The sequence below is a fragment of the Artemia sp. Qi Xiang Cuo genome, chromosome 17 (genome assembly GCF_049724085.1).
Source record: "Artemia sp. Qi Xiang Cuo chromosome 17, ASM4972408v1, whole genome shotgun sequence".
In the NCBI taxonomy this organism is placed as follows: domain Eukaryota; kingdom Metazoa; phylum Arthropoda; class Branchiopoda; order Anostraca; family Artemiidae; genus Artemia; species Artemia sp. Qi Xiang Cuo.
The window spans coordinates 52,877,739-52,897,723 of NC_142810.1; the positions used below are offsets into that span (position 1 = coordinate 52,877,739).

Below are 19,985 nucleotides of genomic sequence, written 5' to 3' on the forward strand. Positions count from 1 at the left end.
AAAGCTCGGAAACGCTCATCTCGTTATAAATTCACTTCAAAAATAATTTAAACCAATACACGCGAAGTACACGTCATGGTCAGGTGACGAGCGCTGAATAATAGTAAATTAAGTTCATTAAAGATAAACTTGCCACACAGGTTTGTTTATAATCCAGGAGAAAGTTATTTTTTTTCGTCTCCATTGATATAATCCTTTGCAATAGGTTTGAATCCAAAACAGGTCTTTTCACCATGAACTCTGAATGAGCATCGGACAGATGATCATATCTGTCCCAAAAAACTAAATAAGGTCTGGCTAGCCAAAACGTTGTCAAGACAAGAAATTTTTCTATCGCATCTCATTGTAAAAAGTCAAAACACATAGGACTAGCTTTTCTGATTGTTTTTTCTTATTTTCTTTTTCTTTTTTTAGTCTTACCTATCTAAAGAAGTCTTGATTAAGTAAATACCAAGATCCCAAGTTTTTTTCTAATCACAATTTGAGAAAGAGAATGAAGTTAGAGAGACTTAATCGCTTATAATATGCTGAACCCAATAGTTGGCAAACATTTATGTATCTATGTAATTTTTTTTTGCTTTCATTACATACTAAGCAATTGTAGTAGACAGTGAATTCTCATCTGAATCAACCAAGTTACCTCAAGTCAAATAATCAGTTCGAACACTTTTAAATCTTTATGAAAGGTTACTACTGAAATGAAACAAAAAATCTTGCGATTATTATGCAAAATTAAATCCATATATGTCCTTTCTCTTTTGGAGGTGTAACAAGATAGTTCTACTAATATTACACGTTGGTTTCGTATTTGATTATTAGTCACCTTAAATAAAAAAAAAACATTCGGCCAACAATCAAATAAAATGATGGCAACACAAAATAGTAAAACAATATAACTGGACGGAAACAACAGTGGAAAAGGACTTGAAAGAAAGGAATAAAGTACATTTCCTCTCTTTTTGTTAAGATTACCTACCTACTGTAGGAATAATAAGACAGGACACCCATTCTGAAATTAGTTCAGCCCAAAGTCCAGCAAGCATAGGGAACGGGGATTATGTGAATCTAATCCATAGCACCAGAGTTAAATTTTATGTTGTATCAACTATGCAGCGTTTATAGTTAGCTTGTCCCATGTCGACGTTCTGCACACCAGAAAATCAGAATAAAACTTAGCTATTAAACTTTTCCTCAACAGACCATTTACTTTAATGCTAAAGAATAATTTCTGAGTAAACCCCCCACCAGAAACCCAGTTAGGCTAAGCTTAATCTCAGTTCTGGTAAGGGTGAACTAAGAAAATTTTGCATGTTTCATAGGCAAGCAGGCTTGACAAAAGTCTAAGGAACCAAAATCAATTGTTACAGTTTCTCTTTTTAGTGTATTCAAGATGCCAAAAACAAATATATATTGTGTTAAAAACCTAGCATGCTTTCTTCGGTTTTCCTGAGACTGTTTTGTCCATTGGAAAAAAATGTAGCCTAAGCTGCTGAATTTATGTTCATTTGGGACTATGCTTACTTTACCCGAATTTCTTTTTTATCGTTTCCGAGGCTCAATCTGTGCTAACATACTTAGAAAATATATTTCAAATTTGTAACTATACGGAAATCGATTGCCAAAAGGACACAAGGAAACCCAAAGTAACGCTCTTCTTTTATTATATGAAAGTCACTGATTATGTAGAAATCACCAAATTTAATGAAAAGAGCCAAAAATCACTAAATTAAAGAAGAAATCACCAGAAAATCCCCAAGACGGTGAAAAATCATCAGCGTTGGCAACCCTGCAGAACTCAACATTACTAAAATACCAAATAATATTGTTCATAAGAAAATATATATGTTATAAAAAAGAGATATTAACAACCAGTTGAACAGTTTCCGATAGCAGGTATCCACACGAATGATATTTAGAATGTTTGGATCTTCCAGAAAAACATGAGGAATAGGATTTACATTTTTAGCACTTGAAATATTGTTGAAGAAAGGATTTATTGAAAATCTATCCAAGAAAAATCTAAAATGGGCTTTGGTGACTATCCTACTGAATACAACCCTAAAGTCCACGGACCCTATGACCCTGCAAGGTTCTATGGGAAAGGTAACAAGCTAATGATAAATTGTTTTTTAGAAGTAATTTGTTAAAACATTCTTAGCCTACCTTTTGCTAAGCCTAGGCTATTTTGATTTGTAGAAAGCAGGGTTTGTTGCATTTTAAAATAAGATAGAAAGGTAAAATTATATTTTAGCTACTTCTGGCTATCTTGGAATGGGGTTACGTTAGGAAAATGAAACTTCCAGGGGTGGGTCTACAGGCTAAAGTAGCCTATGTCCCAGGAAGGTATTTTGAAGTAGCTACCCCCACTCCTTCTCCCTCTAGGGGTCCTGAAATTGGCCTGGTAAATATTTACCAAATCATATTATTGAGTTAGGAATAAAGTGACTAACACCATTTGATGCCTTTTTTGTGCTGATTACAAATATAATAATCATTTCTATTGGAAATGAATTTCAGCCCCCACCCCCATATGTGCAAATATATATCCTGAATTGACATATATAGGGGGGGGGGGCTAAAATTCATTTCCGATAGAAATGATTATTATATTTGTAATCACCTTAAAAAATTGCATTGAATGGTATATTCACTTTAGTTGTTACTCAATAATATGATTTGGTAAATATTTACCATTTGCCTACATGACAGGTCTAGGCCTATATTGATTGAAATTTTGACAAAACAACGTTTTACCTTAATTTTCAGTTATCAGTTTCTTTTTCTCTGGCTTTAGCTCAGAAAATGCAATTTCAGTTATTTGAGCATAATTTTAAGCCATATCAATGTTTTATTTCCAAAAATTAGGAAATGTATTTGTATAGCCTATCTTTAAAACCTTATAAATTGGGATTGAGCAAAGTGGTGAAGCTGAAAACAATTCTGTTGTACTTCATTTAGCCTAAGCAGAAGACCTATTTTGCAAGGTTTCACTTCTAAAACTCACAGGTTTTTAAAGGTCATCTAAGGTCAGGACCCTCTAGAGAGAGAAGGAGTAGAGGTAGGTACTTCAAAATACCTCCCAGGACATAGGCTACTTTAGCCTGTAGACCCATCCCTGAAAGTTTCATTTTACTAGCCTAACCCCTTTCTAAGATAATCAAAAGTTGCTAAAGTAGAATTTCACCACACAAAGAAGTTATAACTTAACCTGCAAAGTACTTGATTTTCAATTCAGTAAATTTTTGGCAGTTCATGTTATTGACTTAGAAATAAATGAACATACCACTCAATGCCTTTTTTATGCTCTTTATGAATATAATGATTGCTTCTTTTGAAAATTCAAATTTACCCACCCCCATAATGTGCAAATATATAGGCTACCCTGAATTGTAACCACACAAAAAAGTGGTTAAAAAGATAACTAGTTTATAAATAAGTTGTTCAAGAGTAACATATTCCAAAAATACTCATTTATGACAATTCAAATCTCATTTATTAGGTAACTCAAATATAAAACATTTTCCTACCATTTCAAGTTTTCTGAATGCCATCAACAAAAATAGTGCTGAATTTTGCAATTAAAAACTTTGCTGTTGATGATTCAGGGTATATTCTAATTCTGGGTATATATTTGCACATTAAGGGGGGTGAGGATGTGTAAATTTGAATTTCTGATGGAAGCAATTATTATATTCATAATAAGCATAAAAAAGGCATGGAGTGGTATGCTCACTTTATTTATAAGTCAATAACATGAATTGCCCAAAATTTACCTTCAATTCAAACTGTTTTCCTACCATTTCAAGTTTTTCAAATGCCATCACCAAAAATAGCACTGAATTTTGCAATTCAAAACTTTGCCATCAGCAATTCCAAGGACATTCCAATTCAGGGTATATATTGTCACATTAGGGGCAGGGATGGGGGGCAGGTAAAGTTCATGGTAAATTTGCAGTGAGCCATATAATTTAGCTAGGATGAAAGAGAAAACATGATTTAATTAATTTTGATTTGGCTTAAGTGATATTGAATAGAATTAGGATAAAAACTTATTCAAAGTGATTTTAAAGAATAGCTAGCAATGGAGATAAACTTGATAATCTGAAGAATAGAAACCTCTATCATATTATAAAGCAAGATTTCCATGGTATTAGTGTTTTAAATATTCCTATGGCTATGTCTTCAACCATCAGGGTAGGGGACATTGGTGTATTTGAAGGAAAGCAACCATGATAATTAGGAAAAAGATAAAATAAAAGAATTTAATAATACTGCCTTTATTTTTTCAACATTTTTCCTTCAGAAATTGCCAACCACTATTTACCTCAACCTTGGGAATGTTTTGTCTTTTCTTAGGCTAATTATGGTTGGAGTATGATTTTCTTTGACTTCAGGTTTTGAAAAGATAGACAAACATTTGAAAAGTTTGACAACACAAACTTAATGTTATGAATATCAAACAGTAAAGCTCTACCATGAGGGGCTTTTCAATAGGCTATTAGAAAGTAGTTCTTATTAGAGAATAAAACTCAGGAATAAAGTAAGTTTCTAAATTATGTGCTAGGGAGGTATTTTCAAGCCCCTATCTCTGCTCCTTCCTTAATCCTATGGCCTAGAAAATTATATTAAAAATAGACAAAGTGAAAGAAAAAACATGTTCTTCTCTTAATTTTGGATTTAGATTCCTTTTTTTATTTTTTCTCCTTCTTTAAATATGGAACAAATTTTAGTTTCTGTTTTTAAGTTTCAAACAACAAGAAGAAGTACTTCTTCTGAATACTTTTGAGTACTGTATGATTTTCTTTGACTCTGCAATCAAACTTGTTACTGGATGAACAAGAGCCACAAATAATTCATCAAAAATACACAGAGAAATCCTTGTATTGTCATGCCAGTTCCTTTGGCCTGCATCCCAAAAGGCCTAAGGCATCAAATTTGAGTCCAAATAGAATCATATTGCCCTTTGCTCCATTCTTTGTGAAACACTTCAATGAAGAACTTCATGAAAATGCTGTTCTATGTTTATAACATTCATTTTTCTTATTATTATGTTTGTGTTAAATTTTCATTTACCATGTGACATCTGCTGCTAGCTACATGCTATTATGGTAATAAAGAGTATTTTGTTTATAATTTAAACAAATTTTAAACCATATTGGGATTTTTTGAAATTTATTTTGTCTCTTTCTTTAAAGTTTGCAAAACCTTATCAGTCAAGATTTTGCAATTTTAGAAGGTATAAAAAAACCTTTCATGGGTCTTGTTTGTGCTATCAATCTTTTTCTGAATGTTTCACTTTTATAACACTAAATTTTTCAACCTTGTCAGCAGCTGTTGCCCTTTTCACAAGGAAGGGTTGGAAATAGACACTTCAAAAGATCTTTCTTGAGTATTCTTTAGGCTTGTGAAATATTCCTAGGCTTTGGATCTAGAAGCCCTTGTCAATGAAAAAAACAAAGAAAAAAAAAGTTAAGGTAAAGATGCTATAAATAGTTGACATGCTGTAAAATAACATGAAAAGTTATTTATAATTAACTATAAGTTAATACAATTTATAATTAAAATGAAATGAAAATATAGTTTTATTAAAGTTTTTTTAAAGTTCAAAAGTTTTTCATAAAACATTAAAAGAATTTTTTATACAAATACTAATGGAAAATTGGTGTTTAGTAGCTCTTGTGAATAAAACATTATAAAGCAAAAAAATGATGCTTTTAAATTTCTTATTTTATGTTCATTCCAAATATTAAGTTTGGAAATTTAATCTTGTTTTTCAGAATCTATTGCTTTACATTTTGTGATATGTTATATCATCTTTGTGTACTAGTTTTTGCACATCTTTGACCAGGTGAAATGCTCTTTCCCATGACAAAACAAATACAAAAATTAAATGACAAAATTAAATTGTTTGTAGACAATGTAAAGATATACAGAGGTGTCACCTCCCTGGTTGATGTGACACTCCTACAGGGAGATTTAGAAGAATTCTTTGAATACTATAATCTAAATTCTATGTTTGTTAACCAGAATAAATGTCATGTAATGCATTACTTTGCAAAAGATATGGCATACCAGTAATTCATTGGTGACATGTTGGTATGCCATGTTAGCTCTATCAGGGATCTTAGTATTTTTTTCAATGAGTAACTGAGGTTTGATAAGCAAGCATCAGCTTTTTTGTGTAAAGCAAACTATGGTTTGCTTTATGTCAAAAGAGCATTCAGAAGGTCTAAACTGTGAAGTTTTACTGCATTGTACAAGACAATGGTATGCCCTGTTTTTGAATACTGCTCATCTGTGTGGTATCATTAGAAAATCTGATACACAGTTGATTTAAAAAGTGCAAAGACAAGCATCCAAACTTGTCTCCTATCTGTAATACCAACCTTATGAGCAGAGATTGAGTAGCCTGAGCTTACCATCTCTGCAATTCAGAAGGGATAGAACGGACCTTGTCAACACTTTGTATCATAAAGGGTATTGACCATGTGTCTTGTGAAGATTTACCTTAAATTGCATGTCCAGCAAGATAAGGCAGTTTCAAGCCTCCTGTAGAAATCTTGCTGTAGGTGTTTCAAGGTTATGATTTGACATCCCAGTTCAGCCTCCATTTGGCATTGGCCCAGTCTTGATCAGCTCCTTTCTTGAAGGCATCTAGAGTTTTAGACTGGATGGTGGCTTTGGATAGGCTGTTCCAGAGTGGGACAGAACAGACTGAGAATAAATGTTGGTGCTCTCACTTGATGAAATGGGGGGCCTGCAGCTTCTTGGTGTGTCCTCTTGTGGTAGTTGAGAAGGATGGGGAAAAGACATGACTTAATATGTCATTTTCTAGCAACTTACGAGTTGCTATTACATCTCCTCTTTTCCTATGGTATGCTAAGGTAGGGAGTTTGAGTAAGGTGAGATGTTCCTTGTAAGATTTGTCTTGGAATGCAGAGATAAGAGATTTCTTTGAGTTTGGTCATTATCCATCTATGTGGCAGAATTCTATAAAGTTGTACCAACCAAGGGTATCAAGGAAAGTTGGACAGAGTTCCTTTGTAAATCATTCAGTAAAATTGTGGAACATATTACCCAACCATGTAGTTCTGGTGAATGTTGTGTGGCTTTCAAAACAGCATTTTTTGGGTCCTCTTTTTACAGAAGGCAGTACTTAGGACCATGAAGTGTTTATTTGTTGTAGGGTATCTGTTTTTTTTTTCTTTTTTTTTATTAGGAAGCTTTTTTTTTTTTTTTTTTTTTGTTTTTTTTGAGTGTTTCTCACAGTATGCAATTTGTGTTATACAAGACAAGCCTATGGTTTATTCTATTTCTGATTAAGATAAAAAATAAATAAAAGTTCCAAATAGGGATATATCCTTTTGTTGGAGAGTGAAACAAATATATACAAAAGCTCTAGATATTTCAATGACATACTCAGTCATCATCAGTAGAGTAACTAAAGAATTAAAATTAAAACAAAATATATTTGTACTAAACAAAATAATAACTTTTGTGTCACAACAATTTTCCAGTCCATTGACTCAGAGGGTTCATTAACTATCTTGAGTTCTATAATATTGCATTGAATATTTACTAATGGTTGAATCTTCTTTTCTTCTAATTAAAAATGAAATGTTGCTGAATCTATGGTTGGTCTATCATCCCATATATATGATGTTGGTATTTTTTCCAACAAAACAATTAAGAGTTCCAAATATGGACTGGTCTATTTATTAGACACTGAAACAAATATATACACAGACTCTAGATATGTTGAAGACAAAGTTAGTCATCATCATCAGTAGAGTAACTAAAATACTAAAATTAGCACAAAATATATTTATGCTGAACAAAATAATAACTTCTGTGTTACAGCAAGTTTCCAGTACATTGACTTAGGGGTTGATTAACTATATAGATTTCTTTAATTTTTGGGTTGAATTTTGAATAAAGGTGATATAATCTTCTTTTCTTGTAATTAAAAATGCAATGTTGCTGAATTTTTCTTCTAATTACAAATAAATTGTTGCTGAATTTAAAGTTGGTCTATCATTCCCAAAAATCCAATGCAATGTTAAAGAAGTCAAGATAGTTAATGAACCCTCTAAGTCAATGGACTAGAAACTTGCTGTGGCCAAGAAGCTATTATTTTGGTCAGTATAAATATATTTTGTTTTAGTTTTAATACTTCAGTTACTCTACTGATGATGATGACTGACTGTCATTGAAATATCTAAAGCTTTTGTATATATTTGTTTCACTGTCTAATAAAAGGACCTATCCCTATTTGGAACTCCTAAAGGGCTGCTGAAAGGACTATCCCTATTTGTTTTGACAAAAAAATATAAAATGAAAGAGAGACAGGTAAAGAAAATGATAAGAATAGGAAAAAAGAAAAAAATCTCCTAGACTACACTGCATTTCACTTTTTAATTAGAATGAAATAAAAGCATATTAACTGGTGAAACTTTAAACTAGGAGTGTGAACTTCAGAATAAAAAATGATAATAGAAGTCCAAATATTTCAGCTTTATATCCAGAAGCCTTTATTGACAGGAAAAAAAGAGAGAAAAAAATGACACAAAGTAGAAAACAACAGAAAAACACATAAACATTTGCTTGCCTTAGTACAGAGCCATGTGCTTCCCTTGTGTTTTTTCTTTCAACTTCTTTGCATTGGATTGTAGAAACTTGGATTGTTCAAGTGATAATCTGAAAGTTCTATTGCTTTTTTAAGAGCCAAAAGTGGTTTTAGGGTATCCCTATTATCTTCCACATGCTTAATAAGCATTTATCCAGGGTTACATGGCCCCCACATTCCCCCAAGGGATTGGTCCAAAATCATGAAAATTGCACATTCTTCACAGATAGGGTTAGTAGAAGGTGTGATCATTCTTGGTCTTAGTTGTCTGGTCAGTTTGAAACCCTGAAACATCTAAAGCTGAATTTCATAGGTATGACAAAAACAAAGAGAGAAAACGAAAATCTCAAGATAAAGAAAAAACAAACTGCAGCCAGTAGAAGGAAAAGACATACTAAAAAATGCAGATATTTTGCCCATGTAAAACAAGGTGTCTCCAATGCTAAGAACAAAGATAAAATCTAAAGTAATCTATACAACCTAAAGTTAAATGAAATCTAAAACTAAGGAACAAAAACAAAAAAAAACAGGCCAAACCATGGCCATGTCATACCACCAGCAAGATGTTCCACAGGAGGCTCATCACCTCCTTATCTTACTGGACATGCAATTTAAGGTAATTTTAAGGTATATAATTAATATTACTGCAATTGTCAAAAAGAACAGATAGAGTTTTTTGGTAGTAGTGTTAAGTTTTATTTTTCCAGTCAAATTTGGGATGTATAAAACTATATTAAGCAATACTATTTGTGTCAATATTCTCAAAAGGGTGTATGTTGTTACAAATTGTTGAAAGTTTCTCCAACCAACAAATACCAAGCCAAACTTTGGATTCTTATTGAAAAAGAAAATGAAAAACCATAAAATATTATTTTCTCTTGTTCAGTACCTTGGCTGAGAGTGTAAATCTATTCATTACTGTGGAAAACATTCCCAATAGAGTTAGTAGCACTGCTGTAATTAACTATGGGAAGAGTAAACTGCCACAAGGCAATTTTATAATGAGATTCAGTAATAAGCATATTGTTGATTCATTCACTACTATAGGGGTAAAAATGTTCAGTAATTTAGCAGAGGCCTTCAGCCCATATATTGAATTCTATCTTTTTCTGAAAAAGCTCAATACTTTTCAATGTCAAAATTTCCTGAAAGCACAATTGTTGACCTCAGATTTGAATAAGTCTAGAGTGGCTGCATGGACCCTATTTTCTGTCAATCCATTCCACAGTTGCACAGCTTTATGACAAAAAAAAGAAAGAATTTTACTGTTCTCTTCTTTGAAACAAGGGCAGATGGAGTCTACTGTAGGCTCTAATACAGCTCAGAAGAGGGGTAAATAATATTTTCAGTGTCCTGGAGCCCAGCAACTTTTGAGTAATTATTTCATTACCCCTCTTTCATCCATATACCAGGGTTGGCAACTATAAAGCGTGTTGACACTTCATATGGCATATGATGTAGACTGAAAGCATTTTTGTTGCCTTTATCTTCACACTCTCTAGGGCCCTAGCATTCATTTCTTAATACAGGGATGCTATTACCATTCCAAACCCAAGGTGAGGGCAGACAAGGGCTTTATACAGTTTCTTTACCACAAAATGTTGTTTTTTTTGCAATGAATGTGTGTTTAATAAGTCCAATGGTATGGTTAGCTGCCTGATTTTGTATATGGCTATGAAATGCTGTGACCCAGATAATGTACATAACTTCTGGGTCACAGCAAGTTTTAAGTTTTATAATGTACAAACGCAAACCCACACACACACACACATATATATATATATATATATATATATATATATATATATATATATATATATATATATATATATATATATATATATATATATTTAAACTTGAAGTAGCAGCTTGAACTTAAAATTCTCTTAGCATAAGTTTGGAAGAGGGTAAGTTGACTTGGGGGGGGGGGGAGGGGAAGGGTTGAAGATTTTGGTTTCCAATTTGTCTAAAAATTTTGATGCTATTTGCCTCTGTTGGACTTAAATTTAGTTCTGGTAAAATAGCATTGTAGACCAAAAGAAACCAGGTTGACCCAGATTAGCTTAATCATGTATCTGCATAATGTCAGGAACAGATTAGAGGATTGAGGCTTAGTTTTCAAGCTGTTTTGGGGCACCAAGTTGGTCTTTAATTTTGACTTGGGATATGTGTAAATTGTAAATTGGTAAGGTAAGTTGTAAGAAACTATGTATCCAATTCTCCTAAGTTAACATTTATTGTATCTTGGTTATAATTTATGGGAGTCAACGTAAAACTTATGAAATGAAGGAGGCAAAGGGCTTTGTATTTTGTGTTTCAGGAGATAATTTTGAGGCTGACAATTTTGTATTTGTAAAGCTACAAATTCTGGTATTATCAGCCCTACTAGAACTTTGATTCTCTTTATTGTGAAGTTGTGAGGTAAATAAAAGGATGGTATATTGGCCAAGGTTATCAACATAGCAAATATGTAGTATCTTGAGAATATCTAAATGGATCAATCAAGGTGAAACTTTTAGCTACTGTTTGGGGAGGACAATGCAACTTCAAAAACAATGTTTAGGGAAAGGGTTACAATTATTGAAACATTTTGTCTCCTGAATTTTTATTTGTCCAACAAAGACAGACAATGCTTTCTTAGATGTTAAAACTAGTTTCCATAAGCTATTGAGTTAAGAGGACCCTTATATACAGAACCTGCTCCCCCTCTCCAAACAAAAAAATTAAAAGAATTGACCCCAGCCTTTACTTTTGGACAATTAGTACTTGTTGCACTTCTAGTCAGCCCAATTACTTGAGTTTAAAAGTTTTGGATCAATCCAGGCCATAAGATTGAAGGTGTAAAAAAGGGGACCTCTTTAAAGACAAGAAAGTAAGGAAACTAACTTGGTTGTATTGACTTGTGATGTGTGTTTTTTTTTTTTTTAATTTGATTCTATATTTCAACACTTATATGTGTTGAACCTTCCCTCTCCCTGCTCTCATAACCTGTGGCAAGTCTGTGGTAAAAATAGCCATGTTTTTTCATCTTCTTTTAATTAAAACATTGCTTATGAAGAGTCACTCTTTAGTTTGTCTGCGTAATATGTTAGAATTTTATTTCCTACATAAGTAATTTTTCAGCTGATGTACCACTCGGTCAAGTTAAACTAGGTGAGCTCAGCCAATGGCTTGGAAGAAGAAATAAGAATCCACAGGCTGTGGTTGCTGCTGTCAGTAGAGGTATGAAAAGTTTTCAGGCATTTTTTCTTAGAATCATAACTGAAATTTTAGTTTATTTTTGTATTTTTAAACATGTATTTTTTTTATTTTTTTTTTGTCAAACAATAGTAAAACACGTTTAGATTTGGCAATGTATTTTATTCTGGCGTGGCTGTTTCATTCTGGTGCTCATATTAGCTGCTCATGGGAGTAAGTGTTGGGGGGAGGGTCCTTCCAATCCCAAGCTTGACCTAAAAAAAAAACGTTGCCCAAAGATTAAGTTTTCTTTTGTTTTTGCTTCTGCTGTTAATGAAACAAATCCTCTGATTTCTTTCTTGATGACTGGGTCTGTGTGCTATAGTTAAAAAAAATTGAAAGTATAGAAAGATAAGTCTGAACCAAGATTAAAATATTGGAAGCTACTGTGATGATAGTGGTCAAATATGGTTCTGAAGCACTGGTGCTCCAAGAAGTAGATGGAGATTTGCTACATGTTTTCCAGAGAAATTGCCTACCGATTTTTCTAGGTATCTGGCTGACTGACAGCATTTCAAACAGTAACCTGTACGAAAAGTGCGGTTCATTTGCACTTTGTACGGCAATAGTGAGAGAAAGGTTGAAACAACTAGGGCACATTCTGCAGATCAAGGATAACAGATTACCAGAGATTGTCATTTTTGACCAACTGTCTAGGGGTAAACAGAAAGCCGATTGTCCTTGGTTGGGGTGGCAGGATGTTGTTAGGAGGAGATGGGGATTTCATGGGAGGGTGGCTTTGAAAGGATTGGGATGGAAGAGGAGACGGCATAGCTATGATGGTCTCAGGCTGTTTGGTGCTGCAGTGAGCTGGTAGTAGTAGTATATGTAATGGATTTTGATTTCTATTATCAGCCAGGAGGTCAACATAATCTAGGGTTACCCAGCAAAATCATAAGTTAATTATGGGCACGTCAATAAAAATATCAGTTGGGTTATTCGTCTTGCCTTTTGCTTTACTATGGTAGAAAGGTTGGTCAATTTCTGCCAAAACAGCACATTCTCTCTTCTTTTTTAACTAGCCTAATTTCTGTATGCTACTCTAACCTAACTGTATAAACTGTATTGATGTATAATCAATAAAGAAAATTTTAAAAACCAAAAAAAAAAAAATGCATAATTTCAAACAATTGCTACTTGATTTCAAATGAACCTAAATGTTAAATTAAAACCCAAAATTGAATAAATTAGAATTGTGCTTGTCTGAAATTTGTCTTTTTCAGTAAGATAATGATGGACTGTCAGTGGTACTAGTAGTTTTTTATTCCTATTAACCCCATCACTAATTGCCAGTTTTCTTTCTTGGCAGTTTCCCATCCTCTGGTATAAACTTTGGCTTTAATGGCTGTATTTCATATTTTCACACTTCTTATGTAAAACTGTAAAGAACCGTTTGCTAAGCTGTTCTCAAAGGGAGAATCGTGGGAATAACACAGATCAAGAGGATCAGAGTGTGATTGAACATTCAATCCTCCTGCTTATTTTCGAATGCAGCTGTTATTGATAATTATTTTAGAAGCTAAATAATTAGATGTGACCTTTAGACTAACAGAAATAATATATTGTTGATAATGATAATATGTTTATAATGATGATAATAGAATGTTTTTTTTAGGATGGTGGAGATGGCAGCACAAATATATCTTGCCAAAAAAAGGAGGAATTGCACCATATCTTCAACTCATTGTTGGCTGTTCTATTTTCTTCTATGCCATTAATTATGGAAAAATGGGTAATTAGGGACTTTTATCTACTTATAACTAAGGAAAAAGCTGTCTTAACTATATTAACAGGGACCGTTTCTGAATTATAAATCGAAACTTATGTTTCTTAACATGAGAGGAAAAGACGAATCAGGCTCAAATTTGGGTTTTTAGAGACAAATACGAATTAACTAAAAAAGATGAAAGTTCAATATCTTGAACGTAAATTTTTTTGTTTTACTTTTGTTTGCTCAGTTTGATGTTTTAATAGAATTTTAGATAACTATCAGATATTAGATAATTAGACTCATTGGTTATGCAAAAATTACCAAATAATTTGCAGTCACTATACAAAAAAGCACATCAGTTGTGAACGCAATAATCCAGTCAAAACTAAGTGAAAAGTAAGTAGCAGTTATTAGACTAATAGGTCCTTGAGATAAAATTTATTTAATTTTTTGCTGTCAGTGTACAACTACAGTATTTTAACTGCGCAAATAATAATTTAATCTTTATTTGACTGTATTAAATCTTCTTTTAGAATTGCTTTATTTATTTTTATTTCTTCCTCTTCTTTCTCTCCAAAGAAACATTGCTGTCTTCTCTCTATCTTCCTTTCTGTCTCTATTCCTATATATTTCTCTATTCCTCTATATTTCTTTATGTTCTTTATATTTCTCTATTTCTCTATTCCTCTATACTTTTCTATGTTCTCTATATTCTCTATAAAATATACTCTATATTCTCTATGTTCTTTCTTTCCTTTTCTTTTTCACTTTTTTTCCTTTTTTATATACACTTCTATTGTAGCTTCCTTATGATTCTTGAAATTTCTTTTTGATAAACCTCTAGAATTTATACATATCATAAGTTTATATTTGAATACACTGCTTCAAAGCTAAATCTGAAATTTATTTCTTTTAGTTCAGCATTAAATGAAACAAAGTAACTATTTGTAAAAGTAAAAATTTCTTTTTGGTTTTTTTTTTTCAACCAAAATTATGTGCTAAACTTACTGCATTTTTTTGCTACAAATCTTCTTCAGTCTTCATTGAAGATTTGGAAGTAATGTCATTGGGGGCGGGGATTTTAATTCACAGCTTTATTTATGCTGGAGAAATAATTACAGTGTTAAAATAGATTTGTAGCGCTTGTGAATAAGGTGAATAGCTTATAGCATGCCTGACAAAAGAAGGAATGTGTACAATTGAATTTTATTTTTCTATGAATACTGAGAAACAAGAATTCTGTTGTTCATGCTTAAAGTCTTGCTTTCTTTTTGACAGAATCCTAAGGGGGAGTATCTACCTACCATTTAAACATTTTACAGCTAAAGACTTGGAGGCTAAGTCAATTGTGCTGTATCTTGTTTTGTGATGTAGATCGATTTCTGTCTGTGTTTCTAAGGGTGCTTGTGAAAGACGTTTTGCAGTGCCTGATGAACTTCACAGTCAAAAGTCAATCTTGCTTTCTGTCCCAAGGAATATAATGGAATTTATGATGGAGACTCTACATTCAAGATGGTTTCGCAAGTACTGTATATTGTTTAGACCTTAGCCTTTGATGTGAATTCAACAGGGTTTGAATAGCTGCAAATTAAGAGGGAATAGTTACAGTTTAGGATGTCAAAGGGTAATAAGAGTTCTATAGAGATATCTTGAGGCCAACAATATTCAGTACAATCTCAGCAGTGGTAAGATACGTGAAGGATGCCAGTCTTTCAGCTACTATACTTTGTTGCTCTACATGGAGATGGGGAATGTAGAACAGCTCGTGGAGACGTCTAACGTGTTGCCCTTATTCGATGTAGGGAAACAATTTTTGTGTATTAAATTTTTCAGTCTGATGGAAGTTTCTTTGAAAGGTTTCGATTGATTTGTTGTTTTTCATATCTGGATTGTATTTGATGTTGTCTATATGATATACTGATAGCCAGGATAAGTCACTGCAGGTCTTTGCTTAAAGTGAATTTCTATGATGGAATAGCCCACATGAAGTTCTGGTGGCAATTATTTCCTGACTTGATGGATTTAAGCATTTGTGCAAACAGTAGTGTCTAATGGGTTTAGTTTTACTAAAATATTTGGCAAGAAACGACCTATGACTCTGAAAGATAGAGTATTTCTTGACTGTTCGGGATTAAATTGAGAGCAACCAGGGTTGCCATGGGTTGCGCCAAAGTAGCACTTTTGTAGCACCATCTGATGAAAATGCAATGCTTATTGGCCAATTTAGTTTAAATGGGTATTTGAAGCTGTCTCCGAGTGATTAGTTCAACTATGGAATGACGCGACAGTGCTCATCACTGAACCTGCAGGTCAAGGTAGACATCAAATTGCTATGAAACTTTGTGTAGCCTTGACTGGTCCCGAAGTGCTATTGACCGAAATGGCAACGAATGATTTAATACGAATATCTGGCAATTCATTCGTGCTTTGAAAAAGTTCTCGATCCCGAGGAACTTAAAAATTTTAGAAACAGGAATGCATTTTGAAGCCACACTCGAAGTCTTTGCAATTGAACGACTTTAGTCATAATCTTCAAGGCAAGTATATAACTACAACTAAAAGGTATTGCCTATAATTTAATTTCAGGTTATGTTCTAAGATAAAATGACTAGTGAAAAGGGAAGATCTTCTGCTCTAGATACTTGACTGGTTATTTTCAAAACCGCTTTATCTGCTTAAGTCTTTCCATGATCCCTCTTAACGTGCATACTGGGACTCTTCCAGTGACTTGATGGGCTTTGAACTCCATTATCAAAGAAAGGGCTAGTGGAAGAAAAACGCCCGCTTTGCACTACTTAACTTCGTGTCCAGCTTTCAAGAATGATGTTGAAGATCCTGCATTTACTGATCTACCAAAAAATGGTATTCTGTGAAATTATTTCAAATTCACCTTCTCTTGCCTTATTTTATTGTCGATACTGTGTGGACGGTGTCTACAAAATTGCAAACCGACGAGTGCTTTCTTTAAACCTATTCTCCTAGCTAATTGAATGGCAACGTCTATACATGAATCTCATCCTCATTATTAATTTTTAAGACTTCATCTACACTTTTACTCTTGATTGCATTTGCCACTGTCCTTGTTACTATGCTATGTGCAAAGTGGCAATTTACGGACTATGGCTATGTGCAAAGTGACTTACGGATTGTTTTGGGCACCCAGCTGACCCACCGTATCCAAAATAGTAAGCTGTACAACAAAATGTGGTTCCATTCTGCTTTCTAAGGCTATAATGAGAGTAAGTTTGAGATGGCTAGGACACATTCTGTAGATGAAGGATGACAGATTGCAAAAGGCGTTTATTGTTGGCCAACGATCTAAGGGCAAACATACAGCAGGTCTTCCTAGAATAAGGTGGGGAATGTCAGGGAATGGTTCAAGGGAAATCGGAAATTTTTGGTTGCATGTAAAGAGAACGGCTTTGAATAGATTGGATTGAAGAAGGGGCGTTTATAGCTGTGATGGCCTCAGGTGCCTCAATGAGTTTTTAGCAATAGTGGTTCCAAAGTCTCAAATTCTTGCTGGGAATGAGTCTGTGTCTTAAATATAAGTTTATCTCTTGTTTTTTGGGGATGTATTTACTTCATAACAGTTTGGTAAGGCAACCCATGATTGTAAAAGCAAAGAAGCTGAAAGGTTTGCTACCTTTTTCATTTCTTTATATTGCCATTCTTGGTCTAAATATTTTGTAGCTTTTAAAAAGAAATGGGTTATGGATAAATGCTCATAAAGAGGGTGTCAACACCTGGTCTAAGGCCTCCTTTGAACTCGAAAAGAAAGTTGGGATATATTAAACTACAGAAGAAGGGGCAAAATTGGAGTGAAATAAAATATGCCAAAGTTTAAAACTGTTCGTGAATAAGAAGTGCTTAGCACTTATGTAGAAACAAATCTAATATTTTACCCCTAGATGTTTCTGGTGAACCTAGCTAAGTCTCTTATCCGAGTTTTTCCCTTTTTCTTTCTAAGTTTTTGAAAGTACGTTTTACTTTTAGGATGTTGGATTTGTTACAATGGTGGCTGTTTTTAAAGGCTTTTTTTCAAACTTTGAAGGTTGGAGGTGTAATGTTGTTGTCTTTTCTGAAATAGTAGTACAGAAGAATATTGTGAGGTGGAGTACAGAGCAAAATGCAGTTAAAAGCTTAATGATGGATATAAATCTGTTGCAACTGATTGTACTTCTTGCATTTGCCAAAAAGGCGGTAAAAACTAAAAGAGGAGGGTATGAACTCCCTGGCGTCATAAATGAAGAGATCAGACACTTGTCAAACATATTTTTTTAGGGACTAGTCCCATCTATCCATGCTTAAAGTTTTGTTAATTTTGTTTTTCTTCTTTCAGTTGCACACCGTCAACGCAAATACCATTGGTGAAGAAAAACTATTTTCAGTCAAGAGTTGTTTTAATTTGAGATGAAAAAAATAAATATTAATGTCTTATTCCTATTTTGCTGGAATTACTGTTGGAGGTAGCTTATTTACATTGATATTACTGGCATTCTTATAAAACAGGGGTAGAGGAAACTCACAGGCTAGTCAGAAGGCCAGTGGCGTAATTTCGTCAAAATCCTGGGGGGAGCAAACTGAGGTGTGGAGGGGCAGTTACCCCCGCCCATACCAAATTACGCCCCTGCAGAAGACCCATTCTGTTCCCCATTCAAATATTTGAAGGAAACGCCAAAATATGCTGAATCTGGATACAAGCCTTTTAGATGCCAATTTCAATTCCATTTATTATGGTGCTTTTTCATTTGACGTTTTATACTGGAAATCAGCCAATTCAAAACTATGCTGTTGACAAAACAGTTTTTAAGTATTTTTTTGATTAATTAATTAATAATTTTTGTCATTTTTTATTTATTAACTGCTGCGTCTACTTTATTTTAATAAAAATTTCAAAAAGCACAAAAAGGATTATAACTGTTACGTTATTTATTTGAAATTTTGAGCCCCTAAAAGTTCTGCGCCAAGGGTAAGTGCCTCCTCTGTCCCTCTCCAAAAGCCTCCTCTGTCCTATTTTCCACTTTAAAAAGTAACCAATAAATTTTGCTTTAAAGGCATTCATTTTTATATTGTAATTACGTCGAGGAAGGTGATTTTGAGTTTACTCTTTTCTCCCGTAATATCCGCTAATAAATTGATGGAAATCAATTTCGCAGCTTGTTTAATGTGGAAAACGATTAAGACCAAGCCGCCTATTCATCATACACAAATAAAGGAGCTGAATTTGTACAAAGTAATGAAGCTAGGACTCATACTGTTGCTGTTTTTTTTTTTTTTTTTTCTTTTTTTGTCACAAATTTAATGTTATCTTTCTTCAACTACTATATAGTATGTATATTGCAATATGCAACACCAAGATAATGCTGAAAACTATGAATTGACATCTCTATCTGTTAAACTCAAGGGCTTCATGTGGCTAAGAATGATTCAAGAAGAATCAAAGGCAGCGCCATAGCACTGCCTATAGTGAAGGTCATAAGAATCCAATGTTTTATTTTTTCACAGAAGCACTTCATATGGAAGGGGAGGGGTCGTATAGACTTCAGAGGGGGGCTCATACGATTGGAAGTTCGTCCCCTTTTTAAGAGTCAAAAGTGATCGGAGGGTAACTATTCCCCCCCATGTCGTTTTCCCCAAATTTAGCTGATAAAAAATTTGAGATAGCCATTTTGTTAAAATTTGTTCAAAGACCGGATAACAAAAACTCCAAGGTTAACGCACCCCCTCCCCATGGGCCTGGTGACAAGTATTGCAAGTTATGCTCTGGGGGTATATATCGTTCTTATGGAAGGGGTGATCGTATAAGCTTCAGAGGTGGCTCATTCAATTAAAAATAGGAAGTTCTGATGCCGGGTATATGAGTCAAAAGTGAAATGATGGCCACTAGCCCCCCCCCCCCACCCAAAGGCCCTTTTTCCCCCCAAATGTATCCGATCGAAATTTTGTGATGACCATTTTGTTCAAAATAGCTCAAAAATGAAATAACGAAAACTACGGGATCAACACAGCCCCCCCCCCCGAGCCAGGGGCTCACCCCGGGCCCGACTACTGCCCGTTTCCCTAACGGTAAAAGTATAAAGCCGACTACGTATTTGGCGCTTTACTAAAACGAATTATTTTACAAATATTTTCTTTTGTTCTTGCAACAACATAGAAAATAAAATCAAAATTGCAGTGAAACAAAATATCGAACTGATGAGCTTTCAGCAATTAATTATATATCAAATATTCAGTTTAATTTTATTAGTTCTTGCCAAGACTGTTTCAAGACACATATAGGTTTATTTTAGAATCTATTGCAATTGACAAATTTCTTGTGTGACGCGCAGTCTCTCTTAACGCAATGAGGCCAAAAAAGAGTAAATTTTTCGGCTGGTTGTAAAATATCAAGTATTGCTGCCTTGGTTC

At 33.7% G+C, this 19,985-nt stretch overlaps 1 protein-coding gene across 1 annotated transcript; it reads left to right on the top strand.

Moving 5' to 3' along the window:
* Positions 1-1,944: 1,944 nt before the first annotated feature.
* ATPsynF (ATP synthase, subunit F) lies at positions 1,945-18,020 on the top strand. The gene is made up of 4 exons (XM_089103575.1): positions 1,945-2,103; positions 11,750-11,848; positions 13,479-13,595; positions 17,917-18,020. Exons 1-4 carry the CDS (start codon positions 2,025-2,027, stop codon positions 17,946-17,948), a joined length of 327 nt encoding a protein of 108 aa, XP_088959701.1. The 5' UTR covers positions 1,945-2,024; the 3' UTR covers positions 17,949-18,020.
* The last annotated feature ends 1,965 nt before the right edge of the window (positions 18,021-19,985 follow it).

Excerpts from the sequence above, each read along its gene's own strand:
- ATPsynF (XM_089103575.1), top strand. The coding sequence starts at position 2,025 with ATGGGCTTTGGTGACTATCCTACTGAATACAACCCTAAAGTCCACGGA. Across the intron at positions 2,104-11,749 it reads TGCAAGGTTCTATGGGAAAG|CTGATGTACCACTCGGTCAA; the intron begins GTAACAAGCTAA and ends GTAATTTTTCAG. Across the intron at positions 13,596-17,916 it reads CATTAATTATGGAAAAATGG|TTGCACACCGTCAACGCAAA; the intron begins GTAATTAGGGAC and ends TTCTTCTTTCAG.